Below are 15,764 nucleotides of genomic sequence, written 5' to 3'. Positions count from 1 at the left end.
CGCGCCCATGAAGCGAGGCCATCTCAGAGACAGCGTGGGAAGCGCAGGCCCGGTGGCCCAGAGCCCTAGGTCCTGGGGCGACGCAACCCAACCCTGCGGCGGAGGTCCGGACCACCCAGGTTACCTGCCCAGATAGGCCTGGTCATTTTCCTCACTGCCTTGGGTCCTCGGCCCCGCCTGTTCAGCCGGGTCCCAGCTCCTGGCTCCGCCCACTCGGAGTCCCCGCCCTGTCCCCCCCCACCCCACGACCCCGCCCTAAGTCCCACCGGTGCGGCCACCCCCAGTACCAATCTGCGCAGGCGCGGGCTCAGAGGCTTGCCGTTTGAAAGTATGGCGCCAGTGGGCCAGTTGCTGGTCCTGTGTGAGGACAAGATCCGGGAGAAGAGCGGCCTGGCACCTCACCACGACCTAGGTGCGTGGCGCCGGCAGGTGGGCGGGGGGCCTGGCTGAGGGTGCGAGCTTCCTGCCAGAGGGTCAGACCAGAAGAAGCGCCGGCACATGGGCCGAGTGGGTCCCGAACGCTCACAGGCCTGGGAGATGATGGGGTGGGAGTACCCGGGTTGGGGGTGCGGTGCAAAGGAGAGGGTGAGGGGTGGAGGGCTGGGTAGGGCGCCCTTGCGGAAGATACGGGACGTGGGGGTAGGAGGGGGGGAGGGGATGAGGTGGGGGACCTAACTATTGTAATATAATTGTGAACTTTATGTTTCTCCCTCCACGTATTTCAAGGCTGTGCTATTTGTCACATGCTATTTAAGATTTTTGTGTCTTGTTGGAGTGATTCTTGCATCATCTGTAGCATTCCTCTTGATCCTGATAATTTTCTTTGTTGAGACATCTATGTTATATTAGTGTAGCTGCTCCAGCTTTACTTTGATTGGTTTGCAGGGCATATCTTTCCCCATCTATTTACTTTTAATCTTTTAACCTGCCTATGTCACTCTATTTGAAATTAGTTTCTTGTAGACAGTGTGTATTCTGTTTATTTGAATACATTGCCAATCTCTGTCTTTTGTGGTGTATTTAGACCATTTACACTTAATGTAATTATCAACATAGTAGGACTTAAGTATGCCATTTTATTATTTGTTTTCTGTTTGTTCTCTTTGTTTTTGGTTTGGTTTCCATTTTCCTGCCTTCTTGTGGTTTATTTGAATATTTTTTAGTTTTCCTTTTTGATTTATTTTTTTATATTTTTGAGCATATCTCTTTGTATAGCTTTTTTAGTGGTTGCATTACAAATGACAGTCTACTTGTGTGAACATTTTACCAGCTCAGGTGAAATGGAGAAACCTCACTGCCACTTAGGTTTCATTATCATCCCCCCTTTGTATTTTAGTTGTTTTAAATACTTCCTGTACATACTTTGAGAACTACATTAATGATAGTACAGTCATCTAACATTTTAACTAACTCAGAAGGAAATGTATTTACCCACATGTTTATCCTATTCTCTTTTTCTTCATTCTTGTATCTTTATGTTCAAAGAACTTTTTTTTGAGCAGTTATATTGGGGTAGGTGTGTTGGTGACACATTCTCTTAGCCATTCTGTATGTGGGAATATTTTGTCGGAAGTCCTGGAGGCAGTTTTTGTTAGACGTAGATTTGTGGGTTGAAAGTGCTTTCCTTTTATCATTTGAAAAATGTGATATCACTTCTTCAGGCCTTTGTGGTTTCTGAAGAGTAATTCCCTGCCATGTGAGTTATTTTTCCTCCATGGGTAATGCCTATTAAGCCTATGTTCTCTCTGTTGCTTAGTAGAATAATTTTGGCCAGTCTGTCTTTGCATTTACATTTTGAATTTTTCCCTCTGTCATCTCTATTCTGTTATTGAGCCACTCCTGTGATTTCTGTTTGTTTCAGCTATTTTTCATTTCTGAAATTTCTCATTTCTTTTTTATAGTGTTTCTTTGGCACAAGTTTTTATATTTTCATTTGTTCAGGGGCGTTTGCAATTGCTCACCAAATTATTTTTATAATAGTGTCTTAAAATTTTTGTTAGATAACCCTGCCTTCTGTCATCTCAGTGTTCTTGTGTATTGATTGTTTTCTCTCATTCAAATTGAGATGTTACTAGTTCTTAGTAATTTTTTGTTGTGTCATGGACATTTCAGATATTAAGTGGTAAGACTCTGCCTTCCGTTTAAACTCATTAGTCATTACTGGCACCGACTGGGTACTGCCTTGCTGCTGAGGTGGTAGCCAGGCAGGTTCCTGTCACACACATGGCCTCTGCAGATGCCTGCAGGCCACCTCATTATAGCCAGGCCAGGACAGTAGTCAGGGCCCACTCTCACAGTCCCTGTATGGGCCACTGTGCAAGGCCAGGTGTACCAGGTGCATTTTTTCCTCCTTGGTGTTGGGCTGGAGTGGGGCTGATGTTGTATTTTTTGGCTTTTTTCCACTGGTGCTTCTAAGTTGACAGCTTCTTTGGCACCCAGATTGGGATGTATAGGAGACCAAACAAAAAACACCCAAATCAACCCAGAGCATTCATTGCTTGACCAATGAACGCTTGCTTTCTTTCTTTCTTTCTTTCTTTCTTTCTTTCTTTCTTTCTTTCTTTCTTTCTTTCTTTTATTACAGTTGACATTTAGTATTATTTTGTTTCAGTTTTATGTGTACAGCACAGTGGTAAGACAGTCATATACTCTACAAAGTGCCCCCCTGGATATTTCCAGTACCCACCTGGCACCATATCTAGTTATTACGTTATTATTGACTATATTCCCTATGCTGTACTGTATATACTGTGACTGTTTTGGAACTACCAATTTGTACGTATTCCCTTCACCTTTTACACCCAGCCTCTCAAATCTCTCCCCTCCAGCAAACGTTAATCTGTTCTCTGTATCTGAGTCTATTTCAATTTTGTTTGTTTACTTTGTTCCTTAGTTTCCACATGTAAGTGAAATCATGCGGTATTTGTTTGTCTTTCTTTGACTGACTTATTTCACTTAGCATAATAATCTTTGGGTCCATTCATACTGTCACAGATGTTAAGATTTCATTCTTTTTTTTACGGCTGGGTAATATTCCACTATGTATATGGGGTGGGCAGAAGTAGGTTTACAGTTCACATGGAAAGACACCTGCAGGTTATGGTTATTACAATAGCTTTATTAACTCAAAAGAACGTTACTCACAACTGTAAACCTACTTTTGCCAACCCTTGCACGTGCCACAGCTTTTTAAATACTCATCTGTTGGTGGGCACCTGGGTTGCTTCCATGTCTTGGCGATTGTAAATAACGCAGCAATGACCATAGGGGTGCATATATTCTTCAAATCAGGGTTTTGGGTTTCTTTGGATATATACCCAGAAGTGGAATCACTGGGTCATAAGGTAGCTCCATGTTTCATTTTTTGAGGATCTTCCATACTCTTTTCTACAGCAGCTGCCCCAGTCTGTGTTCTACCAACAGTGCACAAGGTCTCCCTTTCCTCCACATCCTCACCAGCACTTGTTTGTTGATTTATTAATGAAAGCTATTCTGACAGGTTTGAGATAGAATCTCACTGTGGTTTTAATTTGCATTTCTCTGATGAGTAGTGATGTTGAGCATCTTTTCATATGTCTGTTGGCTATTTGTATGTCCTCTTTGGAGAAGTGTCTACTCAAGTTCCCTGCCCATTGTTTAAATTGGATTGTTTTTGGGGTTTGATTTTTTTTTTTGGTGTTGAGTTGTATGAGATCTTTATAAATTTTGGATATTAATTTCTTATTGGATATATCATTGGCGAGTATGTTCTCCCATTCAGTAGGTTGTCTTTTTGCTTCATTGATGGTTTCTTTTGCTTTGTAAAAATATTTTAATTTGATGTAGTTCCATTTGTCAATTTTTTCTTTTGATTTCTTGCCCAAGAAGATACAGCAGAAAATGCACTGTGAAGAGAGATGTCAGATTTTACCACCCATATTTTATTCTAAGAATTTTATGGTTTTGAGCCTTACATTGAGTCCTTAATCCATTTTGAGTTTATTCTTGTAAATGGTATAAGAAGGTGGTCTATTTTCATTTTTTTTGCCTGTATCTGTCCAATTTTCTCAACACCATTTACTGAATAGATTGTCTTTACTCCATTTATGTTCATGTCTACCTTGTCAAATAATAATTGACCATATATTTAAAAAAATAATTGACCATATACGTATGAGTTTATTTCTGGGCTCTCTATTCAGTTCCATCGATCTATGTGCTTGTTATGCCAGCACCATGCTGTTTTGATTACTAGGTCCTTGTACTATAGTTTGATATCAGGTAGCATGATACTTCCAACTTTTTTCTTCTTTCTCAAGATTGTTATGGCTATTTGGGTTTTTTTTGTGGTTCCACATATATTTTTGGATTATTTGTTCTAGTTCTGTGAAAGACACCATTGGTCTTTTGATAATAGAAATTGTGTTGAATCTATAGACTGCTTTGGGTAGTATGGACATTTTAACAATATTCATTCTTTCTATCCATGAACATGGTATGTGCTCCCATTTATTTGTATCTTCACAATTTCTTCAGTGTCTTATAATTTTCCAAGGACACATCTTTTATTTCCTTGGTTAAATTTATTCCTAGATATTTTATTTTGTTTTTTTTGATGCAATGATTGCTTTTTTTAGTTTCCATTTCTGGTACTTCCTTATTGGTGTGTAAAAATGCAGTTGTCCTGACCGGGTTGCTCAGGTGGTTGGAGTGTCATCCCATACACCAAATGGCTGCAGGTTCCATCCACAGTCAGGGTACATAGTTAGCTGTACGGGAGGTAACCGATAGATGTTTCTCCCGTACATCGGTGTCTCTCTCTTCCTCTCTCCTCCCCTCTCCCTCTCTTTCTGAAATCAATAAACATATCCTCAGGTGAAGATAAAAAAATGTAACTGATTTCCGAGTATTTATTTTTTTATCCTGCTACTTTACTGAATTCATTTATCAGTTCTAGTATTTTTTGTATATGTGGAATCTTTAGAGTTCTTGGCATACAATATTATGTTATCTTCAAATAATGACAATTTTACTTCTTTCCAGTTTGAATGCCTTTTATTTCTTCTCTGATTGCTGTGGCTAGGACTTCCATCCAGTACTCTGCTGAATAAGGGTGGTGAAAGTGGACATCCCTGTCTTGTTTCTATCCTAAGGGAAACACTTAGTTTTTTCCCCATTCAGTATTTTGTTAGCTCTGGGTTTGCCATATATAGGTTTCATTATTTTGAGGTATGGGCTCTCTATTCTCACTTTGCTGAGATTTTTGTCATACATAGTGCTGGATTTTGTCAAATGCTTTTTCTGCATCTATTGATATGATCATATGATTTTTATCCTCATTTTGTTTATGTGGTTTATCACATTAGTTGACTTGCGGATTCATACCAACCTTGCATCCCGGCGATAAACCCCACCTGGTGTACCCCATGATGGTGTATGATCCTTTGACCGGTTTTTGAGGTCCCTGGGTAGCTGGCCTTCTGTTCCCCACCCTTCAGAGTTGTCTGGTGTTTGGGTATGGTCGTCCTGGGTTTTTAGGATGACAGATTGGGAGAATTCGTATGAAATGTGTCTACACTGTCTTGTCTAGGACTGAAAACCTGCAAACCAGTTCCTTTAATGAAAAAGCGTTTTGAACCTTAAGTGTCACTGGGAAAGTATTGGTGCATTTAGACCCAATTGTCTTTTTGACTACAGAAACCTATGTTTGTGGTGATGTTTATTTAATGTGTGCTTATTGGGAATGCCATGCAGCGCACACAGTGCACGGGGCATGCAGTTTGCTCTCACGTGTAATGGGCATGGAGTGGCCAGGTCGGCTACACAGTGACCCCTGCGTGGAGGCCACACAGGCAGTGGGGCGAACACGGGAGTGGAAGCAGGAGCCCAGACAGCAGGACGTTCGGACAGAGAGGCAGTGGGGCGAGGAGCAGGCGTGGGTTCCCAGGTGTTTTGGAGGTGACCGTGAACTACAATTTTAAATGCAATTCTTGAGATTATGATATCTCGCTTTTACGACAATTTATTTTCACTTTAAAAATAAGGTTAATATCTCATAATTTTCTATTCCTAGCTGAACTTCGGTCGTTATCTATTCCTGGAACCTACCAAGAAAAGATTACTCACCTAGGAAATTCTTTGATGAATTTAACAGGTCTAAAATCTTTAGATCTCTCACGTAACTCCTTGGTTAGTCTAGAGGTAAGTTTTAGGTTTGTTTCTTAAAAGAGAATTTATCGCTGATCACCTGCACTAGTGGAAAGTACATTTATAATTTAAAATGAAATCTGTTTTTGTAACTATGCCTGCAGTGCTTGTATACTGCACACGGATGGCGATTTAAGTGCAGGGCTGTTTTCTTGCGTTTACTGTGTGCGCAGGTTGCGTATGTGTCCCCGAGCACCTTGAAACCACTTCCACAGCCAGAAGTCGCAGTGCTCTGATGAAGTTGTATCTTGTAAGGAATGAACTAAGCCCAGAAGATTACTGTGTGCGCGCCCCTGACTCTTCCACCCCTGTCAGCTGTATTTTTCTTTATCCATTTTCCACACTGCACCTCTGTTTGTAGTGTGCCTCTGGGTCGCCTCAGGCCACAAGTGCAGGTTTGCTGCAGTCCACCTAACCCAGCAGGGGCCTGGTCCTAGTGAACGAGTAAGGAGTCGGCCAGGTGATGGCAGCAAGTGGCTTATATGGAGAGGGGTTCTGGCCCGAAAGAAAGGCAGGACATTACTGCCCAGGAACATAATAGTTTCAACGCCCTTGACTTGGGGGTTAGGAGTCGGCTCAGAGTCAGAGGCGAGTTTCAATCCAGGCTGCACCCAGTGCTGGCTCATCTCTCAGCCCCTCTGAGCCTGAGTTTTCTCACCTGTGAAATGGGAACAGTGATAAGGCTTACCCTGTGGGGTCATGTACAACAGACTGAAGGTGTGTAAATCGCTTAGCTTGGCCCATGCCAAGAGCACGCTGTCCTCAGTGGTCACGACTGTTGTGAGCTTCCCTGAGCAGTCGTATCGTCGCTGTGTGCAGGACAGAAGTTGGTAGATGAGAACACATTTCAGCTTCATTCTCTACCTGTAAAACAGTATGTCATCATTACTAGTGCATCCGTTAAGTTGGTTGGTCAGTTGGCACTGGTGGCCCATTTTACTCTGTGTTTGTAAAGCATGGACTCATTTAGCATTTTGTCCTATTAACAGGGTATTCAGTACCTGGCTGCACTGGAGAGTCTCAATCTCTACTACAACTGCATTTCCTCACTAGCAGAAGTACTGCGGCTCCATTGCCTGACCGAGCTCACGGACGTGGACTTCCGCCTGAACCCTGTGGTGAAGAACGAGTCTGATTACCGCCTCTTCGTCGTGCACATGCTCCCGAAGCTCAGGCAGCTCGGTAGGCGCGGCATGGACACACCCTCCTCCGTGGGGCCCCCACTGGTGTTTGGTGCGGTGGACAGATTGCACTGCTTTGATTTTTCTGAAAAGGAAGGTTGCTTTCTACTGTTTTCGCATGAGTCCCTGTGTCACAGAATGGGCCCTGTCAGAGAGCTGCCTGGGAAGGTGACAAGGAACCCATGGCCACACATCACTGTCGGGGAGGCCAAGAGTACAGGCGTGGGCTGGACTGCTCGGTCTCACTCTGGCTTCGCTTTCTGGCTATTTCGGGGCACATTTCTGAAATTCTGGTGCCCTGCTTCTGTGCATGGCCCCTGGCCATCATCTCAGGTTCAGCTAAATGGCTGCATTTACTGGGTTTGCACCCACCTGAAAGATAGAGACTAGAAGGTCATTGTTCCACACCCTCCCACAAGTGACAGGGGTAAGAGAGAGTGAGGTGGTTCTGTTGGCAGGTACGGCCACCACCTGGGCTTAGTAACCCATGTCCCTAAAAGAAACGGATCTCTGTGATAGGGTCACAGGCAGAGCTTACAGGGTGCCAACTGGACATGTCCAGTTGGGAGGATCAGACTCAGGAAAGCCACAGTGGCGCCTTCCCACCTGTCCCCCCACCTACCAGGAGATGTCTTTGCTGTGAGCAGTGTAGCCAGTGGAACTTCCGATGCTCCCTCACATTTCACTTCAAGGGGGAAGAGCTGGAGCACGAACGCAGGACCATGGGCCATGCAGGTCTTGTGGGAGGGAGAGCATGGGGGCCTCGTACCATTAGTCCTTCTATGTGAAGGGGGTGGTCAGTGCTGGTGCTGTGGTGCAGGAAACTCCGATTGAGAGGTGTCGTCATGTGCCCCAGTGATCACAGCGTGTCCTCAGTCGGCAGGCCATTGACTTCTTGGCAAGGCTGGGGATGCATTTGGGGAACCTCCGTCTCCTGAGTTTGGACCTAACAAAACCAAAGTGAGGCCCACATCAGGGCAGTGTTTGTCAGGGAAGGCGTTGTTCTGCCACTGTCCACACGGTAAATACTGAGCCGCAAGCAGACGGCTGGGAGGGGATTTATGCTCATTTCAGCTGCATGTGTGTTTCAGTTTACCCTCCAGTCCCCTCTCCACTGCCTGGGCCTGGGGCAGGGCTGGGCTGTGGGTTTTAGTGACCGACCCCCAAAGGCATACTGTTGTGTCAGCCCTACTTAAATGTCAGGGCTTTATTTTAACTTTTAGATATTTGGGAGGAATAAGCACTTCTGTTTTAAATTTTAACTCTGAGCGACTTATAAATAGTTGAATTTGGCTCTTTTCAGAAGGATTACAATCCTTATCATGGAAAAATTTTTGCAGTTTTCTGTCTTATGTCATTTCTTTTGTAATAAGAGTTTTAGGTTCAAGTCTTACAATATTTTTACAGAGAATAGTTATGCGAGTCTTTCCATGTGGGAAAGATATTTCCAGACATGAAAAGGAACATGATTGGAAGTCACAGCCGTTGCAGGACTCATGGCCCACTTGCTCTAGCAGGCTGTGCAGTAAGATCAGGTGATCTGTTGTTTGGTCCAAGAGAATGACTGCAGGCTCTGAAAGGGTGCAGAGAACAGCAGTGGGGCGTCAAGGGCGGCCTGGAGGGGCTGTGGAATAGAAGTGGGGTCCAGGAGCAAAGCAGGCGATGTATATGGGTCTGGGGATTGTGAGACCTGGGAGAATGCGGCAGAGTGGGGATGTAACAGAGACATCTGGCCTGGCTGGATCACTGGGCAATGTTCTGGGAATGTTCTCCAGCCCCAGGGCTGCAAGCAGCCTTGGATACCGGGGCCCCCAGGACGGAGCCCCTCACACACCCAGCTGCAGCAATCTGGCAGGTGCCCCGACCCAGGTAGAAGGAGGAGGCTATTGTGGGGCAGTGGAGACGCCAGCCCACAAGTGTGCACTCCAGAGAGAGCCCGGAGCTGGGGAGATGCAGATCTGTTAGCGCAGCAGCCTTGGATTCCAAAAGGAGAGATAAGAATGGGGGTGGGGAGAAATCTCTGGGCATGGATTTGGATTTCAGTCTTTTAAGGATTTCTGTGTTTTGCAGAAGAGAGTAGCTTGGAGCAGGGGAGCCTGCTGCTCCCCCAAATTAGGCAACCTGTTAATAAAAACCTTTTTCCTTCCCCACCAATTATTGTGTTATACTTGTGTATGGCAGCAGGCAGCCGAATCCCACTTTGTTTGGTAATAAGAAGAGTGTAGTTTTGGGGAGAATGAGTTTTGCATTTGGTTTTAGCCATATCGATTTTGAATTTATAGTGGAATAGTCCAGAGAAGTATTCTTAGAATACTTCTAAGAACATTTGGAACTATATAATGTTGGTTTGGAACTTACTCAATCAAAAGTGAAATTAAGGCTCAGCCCCAGCCTGTGTGTGGCTTGGTTGGAACACTATCCTGTAATTGAAGGTCACAGGTTCGATTCCTGGTCAGGGCACACAATCCAGTTCACAGGTTTGATTCATGGTCCAGGCATGTACGGAAGGCAATCAGCTGATATTTCTCTCTCACATCACTGTTTCTCTCTCCCTTCCTCTTTCTAAAAAGCAATGAAAAAATGTCCTTGAGTGAGGATTTTAAAAAAAAGTAAAGTTAAGGTTCAGTGAATAGGGCTGTATGTTGTGAGCACAAGGAGTGTCCATAGCGTGAGAGCAGGTGCCACGTTGGGGGGAACATGAGAGCGGGTGCCACATTTGGGGGAATGTGAGAGCAGGTGCCACGTTGGGGGGAACGTGGGAGCGGGTGCCACGTTGGGGGGAACGTGGGAAGACCGGAGGCCAGGAGGTCCCACGGTTGGGAGAAGAGTGGGGAGGTCACTGAGGACAGGCCGGGAACAGGGTTAGGAAGGCAGTTGTGTGTCAGCGATGATGGTGTTCACAGTTCCTTTGTTGTTCAGCTTTGACAGTGACTCATGTACTCATTTCTTAATGATAATTGTGTGCTTTGAGTTTTGCCACAGGTTAAATGCTCTTTGGAGGGCAGGTTAGGAACTCAATCACCATCTGTAATGTTAACTCTGTGCCCAAATATGTCGCAAGTTCCACCGCACTAACTTCCAGCATTTGAATCGCCTCATCTTTAGTATTTCCTGAGGGAAGTCTAGGAGGTTCCCTTTAGGCCCAGGGCACCAGAGGACAGTTTAAACTTACCTCTTATTTCCCAGGCTTGAGGATCTGGGGACACAAATGCTAGGCGTAAACACACGCCCAGGATGTCTTCTCTCGAGCGTGTTCAGGATTCTCGCCCGTGGAGACCCACAGGCGTGTTTAGTGTGGTTCGAGAACCACATGCAGTACCCAAAATGTACATTACAAGAAGGAGGCCCAGCCCTGACCAGGTCGCTCAGTTGGCTGGAGCATCATCTCATACACCAGAAGGTTGTGGGTTCAATCCCTGGTCGGGGCACATATGGAGGCATCTGATTGATGTTTTTCTCTCACATCGATATTTCTTTCTCTCTTCATCTCTCTCTAAAACCAAATATATCCTCGGGTTAGGATAAAAGAGGAAGGAGACGAAGAGGGGAGCCCTGTGTGGGAACTTGCAGGTGCACCTCTGTTCCTGCAGCAGCAGCCTGCCTCCAGCGCAGTGTCTGAGGTGTGAGCCTTGGGGGAGCGGGGTGGGTCTTTTGGAATCAGCACTCAGCGTCGCAGGGAAACCGAGTGTAGCCACCAAAGCCCAGCCTCCCTTTATTGGGTCTGGTCACTGCTAATGCAGGACACTGTGGCGGGGTCAGTCCGGAGGGGACAGAAGATCCAGAACGAGTGGCGGCAACCTGGTCGCGTGTGGTGTGCTGCAGGGTACTGACGGGTGCCAGGAGGTGCGCCTGCTTCATGGTGTCGCTTGCCAGTTTCTCCCGGTGTTTTCTCCCTAGACGACCGCCCCGTGAGAGAGAGCGAGCGGAAAGCATCCCGGCTGCATTTCGCCTCTGAGGAATCACTGGACTCCGCACACAGCTTCCCGGCTGTTTGCAGAGCTGGAAGGTATGAACACGCACAGTGTTTGTGGAAGGAAGATGCTCAGGCTTGTCTGTTCATAGCATGTTTAACTAAAAGATATAAAGCTCTGTATTAACTAAAAGACGTAAATGTTTTTGTGCACCGATCACCACTTAAAGGGCAGGCTTACAGAAAAAGAGGGAAGGAGATGCTGGATACCAGCTGGGGCTCAAGGAGACGGAGGGATGGAGTCTCTCTCCGTGGTCCACTTTTCTGTGAATTATTTTTAGTATTAAAATGTTTGCTAAAGTAACACATGTAAATGAATAATGGGGAGTGTGGGGAAACAACCGTTCTCTCTCCCACTGCCTGGCCCGCTCCTCCGAGCAGCCGCCTTCACTCGTTTCTGTAATCGTCTCTGTCTGCTGATGAGGAAGTTAAACTTGTCTCTCTCACATCGATGTTTCTCTCTCTCTGTCTTTCCCCCTCCCTCTGTCTCCAAAATAAATAAACATGTTTTAAAATTTTAAAAAGGATAAGGAAAGTACATTTTTATTGTACCTTCACTAATTTCTTCTCCAATGCTCTTCCTTTCTTTATGTAGGTCTGAGTTTCTGGCTATTCTCCATCTCTCCAAAAACTTTCTAACATTTCTTACAAGGCACGTCTACTGGTGACAAATTCCCTCAATGTTTGTTTGCCTAAGAAAGTCTTTGTTTCTCCTCTATTTTTAAAGGATAATTTTGCAGAATATCAAAGTCTAAGTTGCTAGTTTTTTTTTCCATTTTCTGATTTTCTCATTATGTGTCCCACAGTTCTTGAGTATTCTGGGGTCAGTCTTTTTTCTCTTTGCTCTTCAGTTTTGAAAGTTCCTGTTGCTGTATCGTCAAGCTCAGAGATTCTTTCTCCGGCCCTGTTCAGTCTACTGATCAGCCCATCAAAGGCTCTCTTCGTTTCTGTTACTCAGTTTCGATCTGTAGTATGTCTTTCTGATTTTTTCTTAGAATTTCCATCTTTCCCATCCATCCTTGTGTAGCATCTACTTCTTCCATTAGTGCACTTAGTTCCTCATAGTTGTGCTAAATCTGGTCTGATCATTTTAGCATTTCTGCCATGCCCATGTCTGGCTCTATGCTCCCTCTTCTTTTTCAAGGTTGTTTTAGCTATTTGAAGGCCCCTGAGATTCCAAGTGTATTTTCAGGGTGGGTTTTTCTATTTCTGCAAAAACATCATTGGGATTTTGATAGGGTTGCACTGATTCCGTAGATCACTTTGGGTAGTATTGATTTTTAACAATGTATGTCTTCCAATCCATGAACTTGGGATGTGTTTCCATTTATTTATGTCTTTTTAAATTTCTTTTAGCAATGTTCTGTAGTCTACCTGCCCTCGATAACCTCAAGACTGCATTATCCCAGAGTTGAGAGGTCAAAGGCTCTGATAGAGGATCCGGTGCAACCTCATTATTATGCAGAAGTGGCGCTGGAGACCCCAAGAGGCTGAAATGTGCCAAATATTAGTTTTCTGTGGGCAGAGCCAGGAAGAGAACTCAAGTGCCCTGCTTTCTGCAGGGATCTGGAAACCTTTCAGTAGTAGAAAATACTGAACATTATCGACCTTTTCATGTATGATCAGTTGTCATAAAATCAATATTCATAGTGTGCAATTCACAGTGTATAATTGAGGATTATTTTGAAGAGTGATTTCTCAAGCTGCCTTTTGGGAAATAAGGTCTCCTTGGAGTGCGCTCACCTTCTTGTGGAGGGTCACCATCCGGAGGGAGGTCCTCTCCTAAGACACCTCATATTTTAGTCACTTCATGTAAAAGTAGAAATTTGGAACACCACATCCTTTAAATGTCTTGATTGTACTGCACTGACATGCTAGGAAAAGAGGAGCTTCCTGAATTTTTGCTCTTGAACAAACCCCCGTCCCTCGCGGGGTTCGGCGCATGCCGGGTGGTGTGCCACCACCACGGGCCCTTGCTTTCCAGCGCCAGTTGTCCTGCCGAGTCCCTCCCCCGCCTCACTTCAGTGGAGGCACAAGAGCCATTTCCCACACTTGCACTGGCTGCTTCTCCCAAGAGCCCTGTGGCTGTGCTGGCAGTGCAGTCCTCTCCCCTCGCGGGGGCCGTGCGGGCTGGAGTGTGCCCCAGTTGGAGCGACAGCACTGAGCTGGCTTTTCTTTGCAGACCAAACCACTCCAGAGCTAAGTGCACTGACCCTTCTGCCAATAAGTGCTTGGTCATGGATGCTGACGACGAGGCTGTCCTGAACCTCATCGCCGAGTGCGAGTGGGACTTGAGCAACCCTCCTGGAAGCACAAGTTCAAGCCAGAAGGAGCAAGAGGAGGACTTCCACAGTTCCCAAGGTACACTGCAGCTCCACCCGAAGGCCCAGCAGGTCCAGCTTGCTGTGGGCACAATAGTGCTTTTTAGAAAACTCACCTTTAAATACAGAATCTTCACGAAGTCTTATGTACTTGGAAATATCAGTAATTTGGATTATAGAATTATAAAAGAAACGTGTTATATTTAGGTTGAGTATAGTCACAATGTATGGTGGTTTAAATTGTATTCTTCCTCAGATCAATTACAAGTATAGGGAGGAAGCAAAATGTGCAAGTAGATAAGAAAGTAACATATCCTGTTATTGGGGAGCACTCTGTATGGTTTCCAAGATTGCAGCCCCACAACAGCAAGCCCTGAAAGGGGGTAGCACATCTCCCTGGGAGACCAGGTAAAAACGCAGGTGGCAGGCGTGACTAGACCTAACACCAAGGGTTCCCATGGGAACCAGGCCTGAAATGTACATCGTATCCTTTGAGGCTTGCTCTGCTTTGTTTTGTAGAGCTCTGGTGATATAAACTGGATGTTTAAGTTCAAGGCATAAGGAGTAAACTCCTTATCTCATGAAACACGTCTTAAAGACCCTCTGGCATCAGCATGACTAACAGACCCTGACCTATGACAGACCTCTGTGTTCCTTCGATTGTTATCTGTAGATAAGACCTGTTTTTGTCTGACCATAGCCTTTTGACACTGATGGATGAGCTATGCACGTATGCTGTATACACCACACATGCCATTCCCCATGAAAACCATTTGGGAGAAGGACTTAGGGTGTTCTCCACTAGAGGGAACGCCACCCCCTTTCCTGCTGGAACAGCAAGATTGTGTCCGGGACGATTTATTTCTTATCCATGGCGGGTGGGAGGAGTGTGCTGCTGGACGGAGACCCTCCCACATCCTGTGGCTAGTGGGACTGACATTTGTGTCAGCCATGGGGGGTGTTCACTAGCTTTGGGGATCACTTAGAACTCAGGCTGCCACGTCAGAACTTTCATCCCAGCAAGGTCGTCTCGAAGTCTCTCCGGTGCATGCACAGACTCCGCCACTTTGCCAGGGACTGTTTTCCACTAGGACTTGTGTGTAAGCTTTAGCACCGTCTCTTCTCCCATCATGAGTTTCCGAGAGCTTTTCATGAAGGTGACAGCAGCTGAGGTGTGCGTTTGGGCTGAAATCCCAGGATTCACCTGCTGGCCGCAGGACAGCTGCTCTTCGGGTGTCTTCGCCAACTCTTGGTGTTGGCAGTCTTCTTTATTCTGGCTGTTCTGGGTATGTTTTAGTATTTTGTTATGGTTTTAATTTGATTTTCCTGAAGACCCACGATGAAAATCTGTTTCATGTACTTAATGGGCCATTTGTGTATCTTCTTCTGTGAGGCTTCTGCTCAGGTCTGTTCTTCTCCCTTTTTCTCATCTTGGTATGAAGTCGTAAGTCTTTTCGTCTCTTTAGTACAGCCCTTTCTTCAGTGTAAGTACTGCAAATTTCCTCCCATTCTGTTGTTTGCCTTTTGTTTTTGAAAAGCAGAAGTTTTAGTTTCAATGAAGTCCACTTTATCAAGTTTTTTCTGTATATGATTTGTGCTTTTTATCACCCTGTGAAAAAATCTTTGCCCCCTGCTCGTGAAGATTTTCCCCTGTGGGTGTGCAGACACCCTGTGGCCCAGTGTTGAGGCCTGGGGCTCACTCTCAGTGGTTTGTGAGCACAATGGGGGATGGGTGAGGCTGTCCCCCTCCCCCACCACCATATATCCAGTTGTGCTAGTGCTATTGCTGAAAACACTGTCTTTTTTCTCACTTAATAACCTTAGCAAATGGGTTAATTCAGTTGACTCGAGCCTCTCTGGTTTCTGGATTCTGTCTTATCTGTCAGCAGGTCTGACTGTACCGACACCACACTGTCCCAAGTCCTCAGCTGTGTAGTGAGTGGTGAGTCGGTCAGTGTCAGTCCTGTACCGGTGGCCTTGCTGGCAGGACTACTAGACTCACCATGCATTTGGCGATTGCATTATTGACCTACTTATTTAATCAATATACTTAACAGATAATAATACACTGTCAGACACACTAAGAATGTAACTGTTAGTGAACTA

The 15,764-nt window shown here is 45.3% G+C and overlaps 1 protein-coding gene across 1 annotated transcript in view; it reads left to right on the top strand.

Moving 5' to 3' along the window:
• The first annotated feature begins 328 nt into the window (after positions 1–328).
• The window catches only part of CEP72 (centrosomal protein 72), a 34,505-nt gene continuing 19,069 nt past the window's right edge, over positions 329–15,764 (top strand). Inside the window, exons 1-5 of the mRNA XM_037137384.2 lie at positions 329–412; positions 6,053–6,180; positions 7,176–7,368; positions 11,265–11,373; positions 13,520–13,698. Coding sequence (XP_036993279.2) covers positions 331–412; positions 6,053–6,180; positions 7,176–7,368; positions 11,265–11,373; positions 13,520–13,698 — 691 coding nt within the window. The 5' untranslated portion in view covers positions 329–330. The remainder of the gene's footprint in view (positions 413–6,052; positions 6,181–7,175; positions 7,369–11,264; positions 11,374–13,519; positions 13,699–15,764) is intronic.

The sequence above is a fragment of the Artibeus jamaicensis genome, unplaced genomic scaffold, assembly GCF_021234435.1.
Source record: "Artibeus jamaicensis isolate MK-2021 breed Jamaican fruit bat unplaced genomic scaffold, CSHL_Jam_final scaffold_369, whole genome shotgun sequence".
Lineage (NCBI taxonomy): Eukaryota > Metazoa > Chordata > Mammalia > Chiroptera > Phyllostomidae > Artibeus > Artibeus jamaicensis.
Note: the sequence above shows the minus strand (reverse complement) of the source record. Positions and strands in the feature narration are given on the sequence as shown.